Source organism: Cibotium barometz, chromosome 31, assembly GCF_041138505.1.
Source record: "Cibotium barometz isolate CiBa-2024 chromosome 31, ASM4113850v1, whole genome shotgun sequence".
NCBI lineage: Eukaryota > Viridiplantae > Streptophyta > Polypodiopsida > Cyatheales > Cibotiaceae > Cibotium > Cibotium barometz.
In genome coordinates, this window is record NC_141076.1 from 44,549,253 (window position 1) to 44,558,302 (window position 9,050).

Sequence of the window (9,050 nt, forward strand, 5' to 3'; positions counted from 1 at the left end):
TGGAGGCAAAAAGAGACAGCCTTCATGATGCTTCTCTCTCACAAAAGCCACCATCCATCTAGCATGCATGAATCCAATAGCACACTAGCAAGCAAGAGTAGGGAAGAGAATAACTCACAAGTATTCTATTGCAAGGGAATGATTGTGTATTTCTTAGTATCAAAATTGACTCATACACAGGTGACTAGTTTTCCCACTAAGCTGGCCAAACTTAAAAACAATCCGACTCTATTACTTGTCTTAAGCAAGTATGTACACAAAGTCCTAAGACTTTCTCTATTTAACATATTAAGACCAAGATAAGGCGTTGTTCACTTTTGGGTTTTCTGCACTATAGTAGCATATAATTTGTGTGCAGACATTGTGTGCATATGCCATTAGTGTTACAGGGTCGTTATGGAAATTGTATCTTTGTTAATCCCATTTGGATTAACAACATGATCCTCAATTGAGGACATTAATAAGTGTCATGCAAAGGCACTATTAAGGTTATACATTATGAGATATTGGCCACCCAAGGCCTAGTTTTAGTAAGTTTTGGGTGCCCAAGTGTGAATAAGGGCCAATTGTATATAAGGCATTTTCTTATAATGAAAAGGACACAATCCCCTTTGTGCTATTGAGAGTTCTCCCCTTGTGCTTTGTGAGAGAGTGAGGAGTGAGAGCATTCTAGCATTGTGCCTCTTTCATGCTTGTGTGTTTATGCTTGTATGGGAGAGAGAGAGAGAGAGAGAGAGAGAGAGAGAGAGAATGTGATTGGTCTATGTGATGGTGTGAGCGACTCCACGGTGACAGTGTGGAGGTGGAGCTTAGAGTTTGGAGCTTTACAAGCGAGCTTGGAGGCCTCAAGGGACTTGAGATCGAAGCATTGGTAGTACCCCACGACGGTTATGTTCTATTGCTCATCCATTAGGTGAATGTGTAGAGTTCCCTCTTGGAGGTGAGGTAGCCCATAACATTTTTGGCGCCGCTATCGAGGAAACACCTTCGTTTGCCTATATGGAGGCCAAAAGGAGGTAACCTTTGTGGTGGTCCTCTCTTACAAAAGATGGATGGGGAAGAACCTATGAAAGAGAGAAGTCTACAATCAAACCTATCTAGCACGCATCCATCAAGCAAGCAAGCAAACCTATCTAGCACGCATCCATCAAGCAAGCAAGAGTAAAGGAGAGAAGAGCTCAGAAGTATTCTATTACAAGGGAATGAATGTGTATTTCTTATTGTCGCCAAAACTTAAAGATAGTATGACCGTTATTACTAGTCTTAAGCAAGTATGTACACGAAGTCTTTAGACTTTTCCTATTTGACATTAAGCCCATTGTGTGTGGAGGGGCGTTGTGTGCACATGCGAGCATATGTGGAGAGGGGGTGCCAATGCATGCATGCGTGTACGCAAGTGTGTGAGTGTATTTGTGAATGCATGCATGCGTGTACGCAAGTGTGTGAGTGTGTTTGTGAATGTGTGTGTGTGTGTGTGCATGTGTAGGTAAAGGCAAATGTGCAAAGGGGGTGCACATGGGGATGTTTTTATATTTAGGGAGAGTGCACGTGCTTTTTGTCTGTGTGCACGTGCAATTGTTTTAGTTTTTTGTTGTTTTTTGTTTTGTTTTTATTTTTAGGTTTTTTAATCATCACCATAAATGTGTCTGTGTAATTGGTTATGGGATGTTACATATATACAACAAGGGTTTAAATTTTACGGCTTAATGAGCAAAGATGGAGAATCACTTGCCTATCCATGATAAAATCTTAGATGCCACCGTTTCAACGGTGCGCTTATTTAAACTTTGGCCTTCCAGTGCATGTTAGTGTTGTGGTATAATGCACGAGGTGTTGTGGGACCATGGTTCCTTCGATCCTTAGGGTTCTTCACTAAAGGAGTTTTGCCTTCATAACTCAGGAGCGCCCAATTGAGAGTGATGGTCCATTTGTTGGGACCAAAGGTTTGGTGGGGTTGAGAAAGTGTGGTTTGATGCACTATAGTTATGTGTATTATCATTTCTAACAATTAGTCCATATTGGATTTGCATCAAGGGTTTTAGTCTGGCGAAACATTCTCTAGTGCTTCCTGAGGCAGGTCTGAAACTAATTTCAGACATGTCTATTCTACTCAAGCTATAAAACAAAATGATTTTTTTGGGAGTTTTTTTGGGGTAGCTTTTTTTTTGTTTGCTAGGCTCACATGAGAAAGAGGTTGGACAGCATCAAACACCAAAACACATCGGAAAGCATCCTTTGGAAGGGGAAAGAAGCCGGGGAAGAAGAGGATCTATCGAAGCCACTTGTCAGGCCACACCACACACGCAAACACACCACCCTCCACTGCTATCCTTGCTACAAAAATCAGACCAAACACCACCAGCCGACTACAAAAAATGCTCGAAGAAGCAAAAACACAGCTAAGTAAGCTTGCACCTTAACATCATGCAGTTGTAACACAAGGGCAGGAGCACTGCTAGAGGCAAAACGCTGATGAAGAAGAGATTCTTGATGAAGAAAATGCAACAAACATAAGAACACAGCCCACTAATCACCAACGTAGACCCCTCTAGGTTGCACATGGACTCCTTGAGGAAAAACGAAGGAGGGTAGGAGCACTAAGGGACGAAAATGCTAATGAAAGAAGGGAGTGAAGGAGAAGAAAACATAGCCACTATTAAAAAAACGTAGCAATGTCTTCTTCCTCCCAAAAAAAACGTAGAAGAGGGAGCAAAATGCACATGTGGGAAACCAGAAACCTAGGCGATGAGATTGATACCATGATGAAGTTGCACAATGCGAAAGTAAAACATAGGAGAGTGGCAGAGAAAGAGAGATCAGACAATGAACATCTTTAATATGAGGCCTTACAATGGCAATACCAGCCAGCAACATTTAAGTGTAGAACAATGTGCCTGTGAAATGATTCAGATGAATAACAAGTGAGGGGAGAGAGGACTTTATATAGGGAGGTCATGAAGTTAGCCCACTAGCAACATGAAGCTGGCCGACTGCCCCATGACTAGCATAAATCAACATAAAACATGAAATAAATGCCCAACCCAATACAAGGCCAAGACCCCACCCAACACATGAGATACACAAATTCTTCTTCTTCTTGGGAACATAATTATAATTCTAACAAGATGGAGGCAAAAAGAGACAGCCTTCATGATGCTTCTCTCTCACAAAAGCCACCATCCATCTAGCATGCATGAATCCAATAGCACACTAGCAAGCAAGAGTAGGGAAGAGAATAACTCACAAGTATTCTATTGCAAGGGAATGATTGTGTATTTCTTAGTATCAAAAATGACTCATACACAGGTGACTAGTTTTCCCACTAAGCTGACCAAACTTAAAAACAATCCGACTCTATTACTTGTCTTAAGCAAGTATGTACACAAAGTCCTAAGACTTTCTCTATTTAACATATTAAGACCAAGATAAGGCGTTGTTCACTTTTGGGTTTTCTGCACTATAGTAGCATATAATTTGTGTGCAGACATTGTATGCATATGCCATTAGTGTTACAGGGTCGTTATGGAAATTGTATCTTTGTTAATCCCATTTGGATTAACAACATGATCCTCAATTGAAGACATTAATAAGTGTCATGTAAAGGCACTATTAAGGTTATACATTATGAGATATTGGCCACCCAAGGCCTAGTTTTAGCAAGTTTTGGACGCCCAAGTGTGAATAAGGGCCAATTGTTTATAAGGCATTTTCTTATAATGAAAAGGACACAATCCCCTTTGTGCTATTGAGAGTTCTCCCCTTGTGCTTTGTGAGAGAGTGAGGAGTGAGAGCATTCTAGCATTGTGCCTCTTTCATGCTTGTGTGTTTATGCTTGTATGAGAGAGAGAGAGAGAGAGAGAGAGAGAGAGAGAGAGAGAATGTGATTGGTCTATGTGATGGTGTGAGCGACTCCACGGTGACAGTGTGGAGGTGGAGCTTAGAGTTTGGAGCTTTACAAACGAGCTTGGAGGCCTCAAGGGACTTGAGATCGAAGCATTGGTAAGTACCCCACGATGGTTGTGTTCTATTGCTCATCCATTAGGTGAATGTGTAGAGTTCCCTCTTGGAGGTGAGATAGCCCATAACATTTTTGGCGCCGCTATCGGGGAAACACCTTCGTTTGCCTATATGGAGGCAAGGAGGAGGTAACCTTTGCGGTGGTCCTCTCTTACAAAAGATGGATGGGGAAGAACCTATGAAAGAGAGAAGTTTACGATCAAACCTATCTAGCACGCATCCATCAAGCAAGCAAGCAAGAGTAAAGGAGAGAAGAGCTCACAAGTATTCTATTGCAAGGGAATGAATGTGTATTTCTTTTTGTCGCCAAAACTTAAAGATAGTATGATCATTATTACTAGTCTTAAGCAAGTATGTGTCAAAAAACAACAAAAAACTAAAACAATTGCGCGTGCACACACACAAAAAGCACGTGCACTCTCCCTAAATATAAAAACATCCACATGTGCACCCCCTTTGCACATTTGCCTTTACCTACACATGCACACACACACATTCACACACTTGCGTACCCGCATGCATGCATTCACAAATACACTCACACACTTGCGTACACGCATGCATGCATTGGCACCCCCTCTCCACGCATGCATGCATGCATGCGTGCACACATGCATGCATGCATGAATAGTGCCTATGTGCAGGCGTAGGCTAGCGACAGATGAGCATGAGGAGAGCTGTGGTGTGCTTGCATTGGCCCCTATTCACATCCATGTTACAGACAGCTCAATTTTGGGCAGTGCTTTTTTAAAATGTAAGTAAAAAAACCATATGCAGCTCTTAGAAATGATAGCACGTGCACCCTCACACTTGTGTTCCTTTACAAACAAGAGTGTGTAGAGATCGACGGAGAGAATTCCCCGCCCACGCTTTGACCCTCCAGTCCGCCCACCGTAATTTACGGCTGATGTGTTCTGTGGAGTCTAGCCTGTAAGCATCCCCTTATCATTAGGTCCGGAATGCTACTCTGTATTTGTTGAGCTGTTCAGGTTCTTGCTTCTAAGTGCAGTTTAGCAATGGTTACACCTGCTTCTTTGTGACATAAGCCAACCCTAGAAAACTCTGCTTTTGGGTTGCGCTATTCAGCGTCGTCGTGGACCATCACCATGTCGTACATGGACAATGGGGAGGATGAAGTGGACTATGGTGAAGCAGAGGATCAGAACGCCAGCGCCATAGCTTTCCAGGCGAGTGGCCATGCCTCTGCTTACACAGAAGACGACGAAATGCTGCAGGAAGAAGGATATGAAGACCTCTATGATGATGTGAACATAGGGTTCTTAGAACCTTCCGCAGAGATCTCCAAACACAAGGATATCCTGGATGCAGGCGAGGGGTTTGGACCTGGCTTTCAAGAGGAGGAGGTATCTAATGCTAATGTAGGAGGACTCTCTGCTGGCTCTGATCAGCAGAATGTGAAGACAGAAAACCATTCTGCTGGAACCCTAGCAAATCAGGCGAAAAGCTTCTCTTCAACCCTAGCCAAGGAGGAAGCATCAGATGTTCACCGTGATTATGAACACAAACAGTTAGGGTTTTCTAGGGCAGCAGAAATGGCTGGTACAACAGGGCAAGTCACTCTGGCCCTTGAAGCTAAACCTAAAGTGGCAGCTCCGGTCATCACCATATCGATCAACCAATCTAGGTCAAAGGATGAGAATGATCATGAGATGGCAGGTATCTATGTACAGGCAAGTACACCTCTGAAAGCCCAGGATGAAAGTGATTCTATACGCCCCGGATTGGAATATAAAGCTCCATCAGTTGTAATTTATCCACCTCAGGAAAGAGGTTTGAAAGGGAATGGTATTGCTACAGCAGAACCTCTGGGAGGTTTGGGGCTTGTGGGGAATGAGGAGTATGACAGGATTATTACAGCAGATAACCCTGGAGCAGGAAAGATGATGGATAGTAACAATGCTAGGGCCAGAGGGGCGGGGAACACAGATAGGGGCAATGCTGGAGATGGCAGGGCTTCTCAAGGTGGTAGGAGTAGGGACTCTGTGGCAGCTGCTGCAGGAAATGATTACACAGGCAAGCACAATGGACAATTCAATGGTGGCGGGGGTGGCACAATGCTTTTTGTAGGAGAACTGCAGTGGTGGACAACAGACGCCGAGCTTGAGACTGCCCTCTCAGAGTTTGGTGTTCTGAAAAATTTGAAGTTTTATGAGGAGAGGGCAAGTGGCAAGTCCAAAGGCTACTGTCAGGTTGAATTTTATGATCATTCTGCTGCACTTGCATGTAAAGAAGGTATGAATGGCAGAAAGTTTCATGGCCGTCCATGCTTGGTTGCATTTGCAAACCCTAGGACCATCATGAATATGGGAACTGCTCAGGTTGATAAAGCACAAGCGCAGTTGCGGGCACAACAGGCGCAAGTACAATCAAGGAGAACAATGACCGATGGTGGTGGAAATGCTGGAGGGGCTAGTACCTACCAAGGCGGGGACAATACACGTGGTTATGGGCGGTTAACTACTGGTATTGGCAGAGGTGGCCATGGGCAGGCTGTGGCTGGAAGAGGGCCGACAAGAGGCAGGACAAACCTTGGAAATAAGGGGATGAGTGGAAATGGAGGCAATGTTGCAGGAGTAGCTTCTTATGGACAAGGGCTTGTGGGTCCTATGGGAAATCATCCCTCTGGAATGATAATGCCGCAGGCCATGATGGGACAAGGATATGATCCAGGCTACGGGCCTCCAAGAGGAGGTGCTGGTTATGGCGGGTATGTCTTACCTGGGCCCCCTTTTACAGGAATGGTGCAGCCATTCCCCACTATGGGACCTGGCACCCTTGCGGGTGTAGCTCCCCATGTAAACCCTGCATTTTTTGGTAGGAACACCACCACAAATGGAATGGGATTGATGACAGGAAATGGCATGGATGCTTCTCCAGCTGGTTTGTGGGGGGATGCAAACATGAATGGATGGGGTGCAGATGAGCATGATAGAAGGGGCCGGGAAGCAAGCTACGGTGATGAGATGGGAGATTCAGATTACACATACAGCAATGAGTTGGCTTATGAAAAAAGTAGAGGAGCCGAAGAATTGGACAGGGCTGATGCAGAATGGCCCGAAAAGCGTCGACACAGGGAGAGAGAGGGATACAGGGACCAGAGGGAGAGGGACAGGGAAGGCGACAAGGATGATTGGGAGAGAGAGAAACCAGGGAGGACAAGGAACAAAGGCCGGTCTGTACCTGAGGAAGAGGAGAAGGAGGATCAATATTTACGATCCAGAGAAGAAGACTTCGGAAAGAGACGTCGGCTGGGGACCGACAGGTAGGCCACATCAAGTCACGGCATCAAGCGCCTGCAGGACCCTTAGATGTTACCTTCTTTGCTGACCTCTGAATTAAGTTATGTGGTCTTGCCTTGAAGGATCATCAAACTTCCATTTTAGGGTGAAATGCAAAGGTTTTATTTCCATATTTTTAAGTTAATCCTACTTAAAAGTCTGCCATGACATGACTTTTGCATTTGACAAGGGTGTCAAGAAGATGGTGATTCTCAGATTGGGGGTGGTATAAAGGGCCATAATGTGGATTTTGCGTTATGGTATCGTATGTTTGTATGGTGGAAACTACATCACATTGTATATATCTGCCCAAATCTTAGTCTTCTGGTGTTACTGTGAAGAAATATTACTGTTTTGTGTACAAACAAACCTCTAATTGGTGCTATTATGTGCCCAAATCTTAGTCTTCTGGTAAAATATTATCATATATACAGATGAAGGCTTTTGAAGTCTACTGTGTACTGTGCCAGGTTTTGTCGTAGGTCTTTCCTTTCTCGGTTGGTGTGAACATTAATATCTCTCTGCTGTCAATGCATCTCGTTTATTTCATTGGCATATCGGGTTCTCAACTAGGACTTTGTGTGTGCATGCTCCAATATGTGGCAGAGTCTTTTGAAACATGTCACAGGTGTTTTACCTTGGGTTCATTCCTGCTTTTGTTACAAAGAGGAGTCCAAGCCTGTTTTTTTATTAGTAACCCCTTCTGGTGAGGTAATTTTTCTTCCCCCCAAGTCTAGTTGTGTTTGTATTCCATGGAAGGAGTCTAAGCTTTTTGCTTGTGGCTCTCTTTTGACTGCAGCAAGCAGCCCGCTTAACCTGATCAGGGAACCTTGAACACGAGAAAGCTTGACTGTCACCAATTGGCCGACCATTTGGTCCATCTCCAGTTTTTGTGTCTCGTTCACTTGAGGCCAGGCCGGTGTCTCATGTGAAGAGGCCAATATTTTGCTGACATGGACAGGAGCCAGACTGGTGCCACCCAAGTGTTAGCATGATGGTGTCGTATGGATCGGAGCCAGACTGGTGCCACCCGTGTATGACCTAGACTGTGTTCGACCCATGGGATTGTCACGCCATGGAAGAGCCAGTATTCGTGCCGTGTTTTGCCTATGGGATTGTCACTCCATAGGGAGGCTATGCCTGGAACTGTCTTACCTATGGGACTGTCACTCCATAGGAAGACCAGGATTTATGTTTTACGTCGTGCCATTTTTGTGCCGACAGATATTTTGTACTTGTTCCATGAACGGGAGATATGTCCATGATACTGTTTGCACATGCACTCATGTTCTGCATGTTTGAAACTGCTTTCGCATGACTTGTATTTTTGTGTTTGCCTGTTTGACGTGTCACTTCTGAGCGGGGACGCCTGCCAGTGAGTCGTGAAGTTTGCTCTGTCTTCTGACGAGTTTTGGTGCATGTGAACAGGTGGTAAGTGTTTTGCACATGTTGGTTTAATATTTTATATTCTAACCTTTTGATTTACACTCACTTAAAAGTGGGCACCCCCTTTGGGCACCCACTTAGGGGCCAAGGTGGGGAGCCACACTTGACTTATGTGTGTGTGGGGGTGGGTGCGTGGTCACCTACCCAACCCCCCATGGAACTGGCCACCCACATGCAAACGTGGGGAGCGAGCCAAATCACAATAGTTTAAACTCCACTCTAATTTTTATAAAAAGAAGCCATCACCTCCATCGTGGACACACCCGGCGATCGCTTCCACCATCTTTC

General features: G+C 44.6%; 1 protein-coding gene across 1 annotated transcript; it reads left to right on the forward strand.

Moving 5' to 3' along the window:
• The first annotated feature begins 4,873 nt into the window (after positions 1-4,873).
• On the forward strand, positions 4,874-7,765 carry LOC147620911 (uncharacterized). The gene has a single exon (XM_086825182.1). It carries the CDS (start codon positions 5,124-5,126, stop codon positions 7,302-7,304), a length of 2,181 nt encoding a protein of 726 aa, XP_086681308.1. The 5' UTR covers positions 4,874-5,123; the 3' UTR covers positions 7,305-7,765.
• Positions 7,766-9,050: the final 1,285 nt, after the last annotated feature.